Source organism: Neolamprologus brichardi, chromosome 10 (assembly GCF_056152115.1).
Source record: "Neolamprologus brichardi isolate AB-2024 chromosome 10, ASM5615211v1, whole genome shotgun sequence".
Taxonomy (NCBI): Eukaryota; Metazoa; Chordata; class Actinopteri; order Cichliformes; family Cichlidae; genus Neolamprologus; species Neolamprologus brichardi.
In genome coordinates this window covers 24186294-24200993 of record NC_142113.1, presented here as the reverse complement: position 1 = coordinate 24200993, position 14700 = coordinate 24186294, and the positions used below count along the sequence as shown (strand labels likewise).

The window sequence follows — 14700 nt, the reverse complement described above, 5'->3', positions numbered from 1 at the left end:
TTTATGTCTTTATGAGGAGAGGCCCCCACCTATATCACTGAGCTTCTTCAGCCCTACTCTCCAAACCGGATCCTTAGATCCACTGATAGTGGTCTTCTGACTATTCCACAGACCCATTTGAAAATGAAAGGGGATCGCGCTTTTCAAACCCTAGCTCCAATACGGTGGAACAGTTTACCTCCCCCGCTATGCACCATCGACTCTGTGGCTTCTTTTAAAACATGGCTTAAAACACATCTGTTTAGAAAGGCATTTGGGTAATGTTCATGTGTAATATGTTGTTTTGTTTGTTTTATATTCCCATGTGGAGCACTTTTTAATAGCTTCTTGTTTTAAAAAGTGCTATATAAATAAATTTTACTTATTTACTTAATTACTCAAAAAATCAAGTCTCATCTATATCAAATGTTTTACTCATTTTTGTTGTAAAATGCTTTTATTTTCAAATAAAACTACAGAATGAATCTTTATCATCTTGCAGATAAACCCTAAAGTTAAGCCTCTGCCAATAAATTCAACACTGTGGGTGCTTGCGTAGGAGAGTTTCATGTTTGCCTATAATTAATTGGGCGCTCTCGCGACCGCATGAAAAAACATGTAAACTCTAGGAGGGATCTGGTGTTTTTATGTTTAATATATTCCCCTGGCATTTGCCAGATGAGGTTGTGAGGCAGCAAATTCCTTGCTTGTACCTTTTAGAGAATCTCGTTTTCACTGTAATAACCCCACGGAGCATGGGCCAGAGGTCAGGCTCCAGAGTCAGGAAACATCAATCCAAGGTGGAGCATCTGGCTGAATCAGCAGCTTTTTGACTTCCTTTAAGTGCAGATAGATTAAATCAGTGAGAAGAAGAAGAAGCAAGGTGCCCTAGGCAGTGAGTGGTTACAGTGGTGATGGCTGTGTGCATTTGTCCCTGCATATGTGTGTAGGTCAGGAGATGACACAAGGAGTTGTTATAATGAAGAGGGTGAGTAGTGAGTGCATTTGTGTTAATAGGCAACAAAATAGCTAAGGCAGAATGTGGAAACTCTACTTACATTTTCAGTGCCCCTTATATGCTCAAGTACATATATATACATATACACCTTGGTATTTTTGTATGCACATGTGCTCATGTATGTGCAAATGATTGCTGAGAGGTGTTGATAAGGGCAGCCTGCAGTTTGAGCTGTAGAGAGTTAGACTGTGTTTAAAAAAAGGTTTATCCTCGTTAGCACCGTCTGATAATTGCCATCACGTTTGGAGGTGTTTGTCATTGGTTTACGGTTTTTCTAATTTTGGTGCCTACTGTATGATCCATGCAAATGTGTTTTCCTTAATACATATTTGATTCGTTTTATTCTGCACCACATATCTAATATTGTATTTTTTTAAAATGAGAATTAATGTGATTTTTTGTTTTTAATTTGGTTTTGATTCATTTATTTGAAAACATATTTGTGTTCAAGCATTGGATTTGTCAGTGATTATCTAAGTTCTTCAGAATCTCACACTACATGAGAGCTGTCCTTGAATTTTGGCCATGTTATTTTTAAGCAGCACAAATCTATGAGAAAGCAATACTCATGTCTTTGTCTGTCTGTGCTGGAGAGACAAATCTATTTCATTTTTGCTTTTTGTAAATTCAGCTGATCTCTATCTCTGCCTTTGTAACTCTTTCCAATTCATATATGCAAGTAAAAATTGCCCAAGTTTCCCCCTCTCATACGATTTTATGAAGGCATACACTCTGGCTTTCTTTCTTAATATAAAAGCCCTTTTCTCTCTTGCTCTTCCAGCCCTGTCTGATCCGGATGGAGACCCCTGTCGGAGGACCTACTGTGGACGGGGTCGACAATGTGTGCTAATGGCAGAAACTGGCCGCGCAGAGTGCGTTTGCCAGGAAAAATGCCGGCCCTCCTTCGTGCCGGTGTGCGGCTCAGACGGCAGATTCTATGAGAACCACTGTGAGGTTTACCGCACTGCCTGCCTGGAAAGAAGACGGATCTACGTGGTACACAGCAAGGACTGTTTCTTTAAAGGTACAGATTTAGTGCTACACTGCTACACTGACACTGCAGAGGGCTGCCACACACTGTTAAAAACATGTCTGAAGTTATATATTTGAAGTTATATTTATAAAAAAAAGTCTATTTATCTTGGATATTCCATTATAATTAATCAAAATAAATTACAAAAGCATTTAGGATGAAGAAGATTTAGAGGACATATGCGTGCCCATGCTGTGATACTGCAGCTGTTTGTCAAAAATATTTTTCCCCCAAAGTTTGATAACAAACAAACTAACAGCTTGCTGCATGCATTTTTTTTTTTTTCAGGGATATTTCAATTTTACGTCAGTCTTTTTCACATATTTCACCATCTGTTGTTGCTTAAAAAGTCTTAAAGTATTAGGTTTTGTGTGTACCTTTGGAACAGTGGGTTCTTTGTTTTTTGCAATAATTTGCCTTATCCAAAGTAACAAATAAGAAGGACAAAAAAAGTGTATTTGATATAAAAAATAATGTGGGTGTTTAATGAGTTAAAATGTTGCATGATACTCTGTAACACCTTGTGTTAAATACACTTTGATTAAGTAGTTACAAAAACATTTCTATATAAAGTCATTCATAGTTTTCATATTATTTGAAGATGTGTGATGCGTGTGAGTTTGGAAACTTAACAGTCCCATGTTATAGAATCTGTGAACAAGTTAATGAGCCTCCCATGTCGCAGCACTGTGCCTTCCAGTTTTCAGCTCAAAGAACCGCACATCTTTGTTTCCAACTCGCCTCAGCACAAAGCTAGTTTTTTTTAGCTTTGTTAACTCTCTGAAGCTTTCAATCCAGCTGTGCTGCTACTTTCCACAACTCTCTCAGCCTGCGCTCACTCAGTTAAAGGAAGTGCAGCTGATCAGGCATCTCTCTCTTCACACTGAGTGATCATTTCTCATGTCAATATAGCCGAAACGCCCGCCTGCTGTTTTTAACTTATGTCAGGATTTTAGCAGTGCATAGATAAAAGGAAAAAATTGTTTAAATTAACAGGTTACTATATATTATTGCATATGAAAATATTGTGAAAAACTTCTTTTTATTTCAAGCTCATTGCACATTAAGTGAAATATCTTGTCTTTTTTTATTTTAGTTTTAAAGATCATTATTAGAACACATCAAAAACGAAAATCTGGTATCTCAAATTATTAGAATATTTTATTTTCAGTTTCAGTAAATGGGTTAAATATAATCTATAGGGTTAAATACCATGGTATTGTCGACTTGTTCAGTACACGCAACAACAATGACAACTGATTTGGGTCCGGATGACGATACCCTCCACAAGCCACAGAAGGTCACTGCTGAAAAGGCTGGCTCTTTGCAGAGCACTGGATCGAAGCATATTAAATGAAAGTTGAGAGCAATTGTGATAGGAAAAGATGCCCAAGCAGCAGAGATGGCCCCAGCCCTTAGAGGGTTTTCAAGAAGATTCAAATTAAGAACTTGTGGCGCTTCACAAGGAATGGACCAAGGTGCACTAACATCATCAGGAAAGTGGCTTCAACTGTCCCTAATATTACGACACTGATCCATAGAGAAGGAGGAAAAGGGAGGAAAAGAACTTTTGATCAATGGTCCAAAGTCCTCTTACCGCATGAAAGTAAATTCTGTCTTTCAAGGTCCTAGAGTCAGCAGAGGCACAGAATCGAAGTCCAGGCTGAATTACCCAGTCTGTGGTGATGTGGTTTGCCATGTCATCAGCTAGTGTTGGTCCGCTGTGTTTTATCAAGTCCAAAGTCAACGCCGACATCTACCAGGATATTTTAGACTACTTCATGCTTCCATCTGCTGCAAATTTCCCTTTTCCAGGATGACTTAAGGCCTGCTCACAGTGCTGAAACTGCCACCAAGTTACCTGACCAGAGCCTCTTTTGATTAATTTTAGGAAATACCCTAATGATAAGGGATACTAGATTTCTGATTTTCATTAGCTGCCATAAACATCAAAATTAAATATTACACCTTACGCAATGAATAGAGAATATAAGTTGTTGGGTTTCTTTTAAATTTTACTTAACTCTCTCCAGGCACACCCACTTCCCCATATTCAGTGGTTATTTTGCTCAAAGTCCTTTCTGTGGTCTCTGGTCGCCACAACACTTCCAGTGTGAAAACTTTAGTCTACGTTATCATCTGGTGTAATAACAAAGTCTCACAATAATACAGACTCAGAGACTTGGACTGGAATATACATTTATAACTGAAAGCCTCTGTTTTAGATATATAGATAGATAGAGAGATATACATGTATGAATAATACATATTCCTGCTGACCCCATCCTCACCAGTGCATTGCTCAGCTTTCACGGCAATTCATTAAATGACGGTCGGCACTTCAGCTGCCATTTATTGAAGGTAATACGCCGACAAGGAATAAGTACTTTGTACGACCCCACTTTAAAAGCTGAATTAACCCTTAAAGACGCTTGTGTTCATTATTGCTGCCAACAACTGAACATTTGTCGTACTTTGCTTTCTTGTCCCTTCACACTTAAATTGGAAGAAGCAAGCAATTATGATGTACATTTTTAGCTCCACTGCTGTTGGCTTTTAAAGTCTGTTGAGATTAAGTGAAATCAAGTGAAATTATTACATGGGCATATTATTTTTTCTTTTCACCTGGCTTTTTTGTGTAATTTGCAGTCATTTCCATTGTTTTCCACTGCTTACACAACAACAAAAACACTGTTTCACAGCCTCTGTATCTTTGATGTCTCACTACATCACTGCGTATCGCACATGTTTGATCCCTTTTGCAAGTAAAAATTGCCCTCAAATGATATTCTAATACCCGTGAGGGGTACATATGAACAGTCTGAAGGCTACGCTTAGGTTTTAACTTTGGTTTGATGTTGAAACATTTAAACAAAAATCGTTGCACTGACAAGCAAAGCAACTGTTTTGTAGCATGTTGCCAGCTGTCAAGTTCCAGTCACAAACATCAATCACTGTGAAAATTGTGCCGGTTTCTGTCAGCCACCGATTCAGTTGAGATGAAAGGACGAAATCATCTGTAGTTTGGCGCTGAAGGCTGTGGCTCGGGGTCGAGTTTTTCTGGGAAACAATAACGATGCACTTACACTGGGACAAGGACAGTAGGCATTTTCATCAGGTGCTTATTCATCTCTTCTGTCTGGCCGACTTGGTTAATCATGCTCCTTTCACTGCAAGTCAGCTTACTTACTAGGCAGTTGGCCCTAATCACAAAGACTGGCATCTAAATCATTTATACTTGCACCCTAAAAACTAATTTGATGATCAATCTAATTGTGGAACTTTAACTGAGTTTTGAGTCAGAAGGAAACCAGTGTTGAGCAGTGCAAACATATCATTAACAGGCTTATTTTGCAGCAAATCCTTTCATAATTCTAAATTTTATATGCATTCAATTAGATTATGAAAATGGCCATCCAAACATTTTTCCATAGACGTTTATGCATTATGTGCACATGCACTGACTCAGTCTGTTCCTTCTTTCTCTTCACTACATATCCGTGCACTCACAAATCACCACAAGGTTACCTGGGATCACTGGTTCCCTATTGTAAATCGTTTAAATCTTCACTCTTGACTATCTCTCATTAGCAAAATCGCACTCTCAGCATGAACAGTCTGTATTATTATCCAAAGGCAGCCCACTCACTTTATTATGACTTCGATTTAAAGGTAACGGGGCTGCAAACCTGGTGGCATAGCCTCTTTTTTCCCAGTTTTCCAGGTCAGACTAGTATTAAGCATGTTTTGTACTCCCTCGGGGCGCTAATGTTAAAATAGAAAGCAAAGCTATAGTTATTTTTGAGCGCATGGTTTCATGTCAACGCAGCACAGAAACACAGACGCACAATAACTCACACAAACATGGCAGCACTTTCAGGAATATCACATTAGGGAGGCAAGGATTCCTTCCAGACATTACCATGCATAGCTAATCCACATTAGGGGTGTTCAGTCAGCACATTAAGCTTAAACTTGATGTCTGAATGCAAACAAGCAGGAGATGGAAAATTGTGGAAATCGGTCAGATGTTATGGGAATCATGTGTGTGTCTGTACATGTGAAGTCAATATTGCACTTGACATACAAAGAAAACATTGGAAGGCACGTCTCTCAGTGGTGTGCTACAGCCATTATTCATAATCACTATTTGTACAGAGCACTGGAAAGAAGCATCCCTGGCGTTGATCAATAACGCTTGAAAACAGCAACACATCCTGTTCTGGTTTGAAGCTCTGCGTCACATCTCCAGCTGCAGAATGAGACACAATTGACCATTTTCCTCTATTTCTGTCAGGATTTCACTCGGCAACTACTCGTGTACAAATAAACTAGGAAATCCTCAATGGTTAATGACAATAGGATAAGACAGTAGTAGTAGTAGAAGTACAATAATAGTAATATGTGTCTTTCAAATAAAAATGAATAGAGAAAAAAAAAACACTCAGAGATTGAGTAAGACACAAATGGATCTCTGGGGAGCCCAGAGCAATGTTTTAAGCCACTGACTTTTTTTTTTTTTTTTTTCGCAGAATAGGGTGGGGGGATGGGGGGTGGGGGGATGAATTTGCTTTCAAATATGATAAACCTAAAAGCTCAGCTGTGAAAGCCTATTTCTTTCAGCTCAGGGCTAAGGTCAAAGTCACAGTGTCAAATATAGCAAGTAGTTATGCCAGCTTTCGTCTCGTCATATTTGCATGACTGTGATTTTCTCCGCAGAGCTGGTCCAAAGCTCTTCACTTTGGAAAAGGAAAAAATAACTCTGACCTTTCCTTACTGGCTTCCACTTACAGAGCTCATTTTGTTTATGCATTAAGCTTTTAATAAGTCTGCATGCATAACCAATGGCATCCGCTGCTACAGTTACATGTGTTACTTTAAGCTAAAGTGGAGAAAAACACACACACACACACACACACACACACACACACACACACACACACACAAAAGAAACCAAATAATTAAACAGATTTTTTTTTTCATTTTATTTATGAGACTTTTACTAGAGTTTCCCACTTCATCTGCAGTTGCCTGTTTCAGTCACTTACCTGAAACTTGTGATGACTTTATCGAGATTTTACCTTTGTACTTTTTAAAAAGTTTTGTTGTTTTATGTTTGGGGGTACAATATGCATCGTGTAACATCAGAAGTTTCTATGAGCTTCTGAGAAAAAGTTGACTTTTTCCAAGGAGAGAGGTCAACTCTCCTTTGGTTTTATGTTTTTAATTAAATTTTTATTTTATATTTTCCTCGGGCAGTGGGGAAAATCAAGGGAGAATGTTTAATGGCTCAAACTACTGTATACCTGGTGTGGCAAACAGAGTTGCACAGGTGAAGGAGTTTACCACTCGGCTGAGGGTACCCAGATATTCTCTTTGATGCAGCTTGAAGGAGGCTGCAGCTTGCTTCTGGCTGGATACTCAAAAGTGTGTGGTAAAGGATTTGACTTTTTTGACAGACAGCAAAGGTGATTTCAGGGCAGAAAAAAAGGATAATAAACGTCTGGATGGGGATTTTTGTTCTCCTCACTTCTTTCTTTCTTCTCAGCTGACGATTTAATACATATTGGCTTAAAAATGTGTATTTGTATAATAGCGTTAGAATAACAATGGGATTATAAAATGCCACACTCTGAAGTGAATTGATAACTGTTACATACCAGTAAAAGGGACACAACAATGTTTAAACCAAAACCCTATAAAGAGATTTTCATTCTTTCACCTTTTTTATGATAACTTTAATTCTATTTTCACTGCAGCACTTCTAAGATTAGTCTGAGCTCGTTTCAGCTATCCATTTCACAAAGACCCCGCTATAAAATTACCACGGAAACCACAAATGTCTAACATACACAAGGGAAAGTCAGTTTGTGTGCTGGAGTACGACAAATAGATAATCGGCTTCAAAGTCAAAACTTGCTTGACGCCAAATGGCTTTAGAAAGGGCAAACTGTCAATTAAAAAGATCGATGTACCTAAAGCACTCAAAGTTAATAACCTATTTAGATTCAAATTACTAAAAGTACCAAAAGTCATAAAACAGGTTTTGAGTCTCTCATCTGTTTTTTTTTTTTTTTTTGGTTTTACTTTTTTTTTTATAACCATGTGATAAATTACACTCTTGACAAGTGATTGATCTAATAAAAATGATAACACATTTCAATAGAGTGGCAGTGCCACCCTTTCGCTGATTTTATTTTCAGAATGAACTACATTTAGTAGTGCATCAGAGACAGATCACCTTAGTTTTCCCTGTGTTTTAGATATCTGTTTATTTATTTTTGGCTAATTTGGAAAAAGGAGATTACTTTGAGACAGAAATGTCGAATTCTGCAAGTGATTATTAAAATAAAATTACACTTGGCATTCACGTAATTCTTTTATTAAGTGCATGATGTATAAATTCAATTACATTTAAAGATTTATAAAATCTCATTAGCTTTAGAAATCCCTCTTCTAATTTCTGAAACAGGCACCAGAAGCACAACATGTTTTCTCTGTCTTCTCCTGTGATGAGTGCTGGACAGAGAGTCGGCTCTTTTCTGACCTTGCCTTTGATTATGGCCCTTTCCCTCTGAAACTATCCGAAAAAGAACTAACACAGTTGATTTATCGCTTTCATCTTGCTGATGAATAGGAAGCTTCTAGAAAAGGCAGTCCAAAGAGATACCTGTTTTCACCAGGTTGTGTATGCCACTCCACAGGGAGGTCTTTAATGTACCTGGTTTGACCACTCTATTATGGACGAGTGTCATTCTGGTGATTCTTGGTTGTGATCCCACTGACTCTTAGATCAGACGAGCAATCTGGTAGCTTTCAGACTGAAATTAGTATTGAGTCTCCCCTGGTTCTTAGTGAGCTACCTCTCCTACATTTTCTTCCACTAAGCCAGGCGGTTCATAACATTAGTTGCCAGCCCTCACTTGAAATTCCTTGTGGGGAGCCCTGACCCCCCATCCTCTCCAGACTGGACACCAGCCAGGTTAAAGTTGATTGCAGAGCTGCAATGATTAATTGATTGGCTGACTGGTCAAAAATTAATTTGCAGCCATTGTGATAATAAACTGCTAGTTTAAGTCACTTATCAAGCAGAGGGGAAAAAAAGGCAGACATCCTCATTTCACCTTTTGAAGACATCAGTAATGAAAATAGTTCTTCAGTTGCTTTAACTAGCCACTTAAATAAAGATTCTCATAAGGGTGCTGATTGATTGATATTTTAGCAATCATCAGTCTTCTTGAGATTCACAAGCCGTTGCCAAATTTCACAAAAATATGACAGCTACAGTGTTCTTGATATAATGAATTGCTTTGTCTTTTCCTCTCTCCAACCTCCCTTTTAACCATCTATCAACTACCCGTGTTTGCAGTGTCTCTAACTTTTAGAGCTGCCTCAACCACTCTGATTACTCTTCATCATTCTGGCTCATTCAGTGGCAGCTGTGGTTATTGCATTAGCCATCAAAGCTGCCCCCGTTTGTCTTTGTACTCCCTCTCTCTCCCTGCAGCCCATGGCAGCACCCTGCCTCCACCGTCCATCTTATTGCTTGCTAACCCTCTACCCCTTCCTGTGACTGCTGCTATCAACTTAGTCACGCAAACGCACAGTAGTTTGATCATTCTCACAAAAAGGATCAACTTAGCTTGAGCTCCAGGGCTGCGTCTTTAGTTTTATACATAAATCAAGATTATTTAGGGTTAAAATATGATGCCATTAAAGATGAAAAACCAAGTGTAATTGCGGGATGTTCGTGACATCTTGTTTTTGTCTTGCTTTCTTTCTGCAAATTCTTTGTTGTATTTAAAGTAGTATAATTTTTTTTTGGTTTATTGAAAAATGGCCAAACAATTGCTGTATGGTAATATCCCATAATGAAATGTACTTATGAGCAATTTTTTGCTATGTCACTAAAGCAGGCTGGAATCTAGAAATTATGTATTGCTGATTCTGATACTAACTCTCCAAGGTTTGTTTTTCTTTGTACATCCATACATTTTGTTTAAACTGCTTATCCAATTCAGTCCCTGTGTGGGTGTGGAGCTGGCGTTCCTTATCGTCACAGGTAGAGCGCACTCCACGCAGAACACCAGCAGGTTCGAGCAATGAACCTTTGTGCTGGGAGGCAACAGTACTGACCACTGTCCCACTTTTCCTCCAACAGTATGTTTGTACTGTCATTAATGACTGACCTACTTGGGTGGTGTGAACTAATCAGTTCATTGATTACATTTTATATTCATTCCACTGAACCCTATCAACCTACATCGATCAATTCTACATTACAAGGGCACATTTTAGAAACCCCCACTCTTTAACTGAACTGCTCCAGCAGGGATGTAAAATTGTCCATGTCACATAACAAAAGCTAGTCTGGGCTATGTGTAAAACATCCATTCACATACACAAAAACACAAGCTATCACCAGCAGGGGTTGCTTTGGCAGGACTTTATTTTAGTTATGGTGGGCTTTTACATGTATATCAGCCAAATTATATCAGCCTTTCTTATGTGTCATCTTGCGCAAACACTTTTTCATCATTTTGTCTTTTCACTGCTTCATTCATTCACCTCATTTAGTTGGTCAACAGTCTCCCCTGTGAACAAAGGAGCTGTCTTTTGACCACTGGTTTACCCCAATGTACTGGTGTAGGGGTAATACCATCGACACTGAACCAATGCTGTCTAATATTCCATAAAACCTTTAAACCAATTAACCACAGCAGGCTACACCTGCTGTGGTTAATTGGGTATCTTCCTGTAATTCAAGAGATTTCTGTCTGTCTGTGCTTTTGTTGCTTTGTCCGCCAACACCTGTGACATGATCAAGAATTTAGCAACCAAATTTGGCACCTGAAGGATATCAACAGGTTGCCAAGCAACCACCTGTTAGTCATTTTGAACTTTTAAGCATCTGTGACATCATATCCTGCATCCTGTCTTTTTCATTTCACAGCTCCAACATCCGCTTTATAGACATAAAAGTGTAATTTTGAGTGATATTACATATAGGGGATATTATATTATTAGTTCAAGTATCTCAGGGTCTTGTTCGCGAGTGATGGGAGAAGGGAGCCGGAGATCGACAGACGGATTGGGGCTGCAGCTGCAGTAATGCAGACGCTGCACCGGTCCGTTGTGGTGAAGAGGGAGCTGAGTGTAAAAGCGAAGCTCTCAATTTACCGGTCGATCTACGTCCCTACCCTCACCTATGGCCACGAGCTGTGGGTAGTGACTGAAAGAACGAGATCGCGGATACAAGCGGTGGAAATGAGCTTTCTCCGAAGGGTGGCTGGCCTCTCCCTTAGAGATAGGGTGAGAAGTTCGGCCATCCGGGAGGGGCTCAGAGTAGAGCCGCTGCTGCTCCACATCGAAAGGAGCCAGCTGAGGTGGTTTGGGCATCTGACAAGGATGCCCCCTGGGCGCCTCCTGGGTGAGGTGTTCCAGGCATGTCCCACTGGGAGGAGGCCCTGGGGCAGACCCAGGACACGCTGGAGAGATTATATCTCTCGGCTGGCCTGGGAACGCCTTGGTGTTCCCCCGGATAAGCTGGAGGAGGTGGCTGGGGAGAGGGAGGTCTGGGCCTCTTTGCTTAGGCTGCTGCCCCCGCGACCCGGCCTCGGATAAAGCGGATGAAGATGGATGGATGGATGGGATATTATATTGTCTTCACGATGTCTAGCAACAGGCTAAAAGACATGAATGGTACCATTTTCATTTCATGGCTATTAGCTCCAATAGGCCAAATAATACTGTAGTGTAGGTATGTATTAGTACTAGTAAATAATGGCTTTTCATATTATATATGCCAATTTAAAAACTAAACCCAAAACTATCATTGTTTTGTTTCATTAGTTAACAAACATAATGACAAGAAAATTCTTTATCTGATATTCCAATAATTTTCTGTTGCAAGTTACAATTATTTTTGCCTAAACAGTCGTTTGGATGAATATATGTCTTGTTTTGGTTCCTGTATTTTGTGTTAATTTTGCAGTTGTTTTAATGGCAAAATCAGCTAAATTAGTACTAAATGTTCATTATAACGTTATAACAACTTTCATTAGTTTTAATCATTATGATTTTTTATTATTTTTGCTTTATTACAAGCTTTTTTTGTTTGTTTGTTTGCTTGGTGGTTTGTTTTTTGGTTTTGGCTCTTTATTTTTCACCTCTCTTATGTAGATGCCTACTCATCCTTTTACGTGGACTCTCTCTCTCTCTCTGAAACACACACACACACACACACACACACACGAGAATGACGGTACACGCTTCTGTCATGACAAAAGCAAAATAATCTCTTATGAAAGAGAATGTTTATTTATGCCTAAGAGATTTTGACATGCTTGTCACAACACTGGCATTGCCTCTCACTTTGCCTTTTCTGTGGTGCGCTATACTCCACAGCACCACAATGGACCTCTTAAATCACTTGCCTGGCTTTAGCTGCAGACGTGTGCTGCTCAGCCTGGCACATGCAGTATGGATATATTGATCATTCAAATCCGAGTTGGGAGTAAACAAATTGTGATGAGCATCACAATTTGAAATTCTTTTTTTTTCCCTTTTTTACTGCTTTTCACCATAGATGTGTAACACACACACATGCACACAGCTTTTCCCTCATTTTGCCTTGTTGAAGTAATTAAAAAATCCCTAATGTGGGTTTTGTTCAGGGAAAGCCATTTTGGCATTCGGTCTACATCTTGTAGCATTAACAGGTGGCACTGCATCATTTTTGGAGCTCATCATCGACATGGTCTGTTTTTATTACTGTTCTTAACACAACTTTTTAAGAGCTGTTGGCAAATGGCTCTGAACAACTGAGAAATTAGAAAGTGACAAATGAATTCATTTGGCCCATCCCCTTCAATTCAGCAATCCTTTCATCAGTTTAATGGCTGTATAAATGGAAAACACATATGGCTGCCAGTGTTTCTAGCCCCAAACTTTGAAACTTGTCTGATCTGTTCTTGATGAAGTCTCGTTTCATTTACTAACAAGTGAGATGAATATCTTTTGCTCCAGTTTAGACATCAGTTTAATGTCTGTATGATAATTAAATATCAGTTTAATTCAAATAACTCTTCCTAGCAATATAGTGCCATTCATAGTACACACACACTGCTCTCTTTCTGTGTCCATGCAGATCTATTTCATTCCCCCTTAAACAGCCTGCCCTCCCCACTCTTTCCTGATAGACCACTTTCCTCTTCTCTATCGTTCACCCTCGTTTTTTTTTTTCTTGTCATGCCCCCAATATAGTGCAGATGGGGATTTGAGTGACTCTGTCAAGCTTTTTGCTGCGTTCCCGGTCTGTGTTAAATTGGTTCAGAGCTTAAGTAGAGTGTGAGCCTGGAAAATAAAAAAATAAAAATACAAGAATCACCTCGAGGCAAAGTGACCCTGGGAAGAAAAAAAAATCATATACACTCTTCATTCTTGACAAACACAAACACTCGCACACACAAACACGTACAGAGACATAAACTAGGAGTGTAAAATGGATGTGTGGCTTGGTTCACTCCTAATCCATTGCAGTGAGTGCAAAGATCTTTACCTTCACGTGGAAGTATTTGTAGCTGCTTCACACAACAGGACAAGGTCGTCGGCGTGCCATCAAATTAATCTGGTGGGGGCAATGAGATGGCTCTTTGATGCTATCACGTGATGGATAATCTGATTAGACTTCAAGTATTTGATCACTTCTGTGGGCAAGTTAGCTCAGATAACTGTCTGGGGGCTGAACTATAATGGTTCTTAACTCGATTAGGATATATTGTTAGATGAATTTATATAAAGTTTAGTATTATTGGTGGTTAACACATTCACTTTACACACACAAGAGCTCTAATTTGAAACCATGAGGACACAAACATAAAGAGAGTCACAAGTGTACTTCGAATGCCAGTCCCAAGCCCAGATAAACGTGAGGATTGCATGAGGAAGAGCATTCAGTGTCAAATCTGTGTCAAATCGAACATGCGGCTCTATCCGCTGTGGTGATCCACTGGGAAATGAGGGCGCAGACACAAGAAAATTGCAAGCTTTACCTCGCTATGCAGCATTATTTCTGTCTTATTTCATTTTAAATATTACCTGTACACCAAACAGAACCAAAAAAACCCCACTTTTTATAATTATAATAAATCGGATTTTTTTTTTTGTTTTGTTTTTTTATAGAACCACTTCAGGCAAAGAGACCCTAGAAAATGTATAATGTTAATAATAAGAGTATCATGTAATCAGAGCAGCAGTTTCATAATCAAAGCAAGCCCAAAGATAAAACTTCATCCAGTCTCACAATTTTTTTTATGCACTTTGTAATCATTTCCTGATTTGGACTGTAATAATGACAACTCACAATCAGCATTTTTAGTGCAGCGTGTGACTCATTTTCCTACTTGCTCCTGTGCTCAGATGTAGGTTATCCCATAATTGATGCTCAGTCACTCATAGGTTTTGTGTGAATTGGTCACATTTTCTCAAGTTCACATCAGTTCTTTCTACTTGAATGATGCACACAAATGCACAAAAAGTGTTAATGAATTATTTTTTGTTTACTACTTTCTAAATCTTGTGAAAAGAATACAGGTGCACATTTCTTCCTTTTTTGGAGGATACACTCGCTTTTAACAGAGTTTTTACTGTTACAGATTTTTAAGCATCT

General features: G+C 39.0%; 1 protein-coding gene across 2 annotated transcripts in view; it reads left to right on the top strand.

Annotated features, from left to right (window-relative positions):
- Nucleotides 1-14700, top strand: part of fstl4 (follistatin-like 4) — a 211415-nt gene that overhangs the window by 80156 nt on the left and 116559 nt on the right. Inside the window, exons 1-2 of one of the 2 annotated variants that reach the window (XM_087847431.1) lie at nucleotides 849-967; nucleotides 1779-2021. In XM_087847431.1, coding sequence (XP_087703557.1) covers nucleotides 1847-2021 — 175 coding nt within the window. In that variant the 5' untranslated portion in view covers nucleotides 849-967; nucleotides 1779-1846. Of the gene's footprint in view, nucleotides 1-848; nucleotides 968-1778; nucleotides 2022-14700 lie in introns of those variants that run through there. The other variant, XM_087847430.1, reaches the window with a different exon arrangement.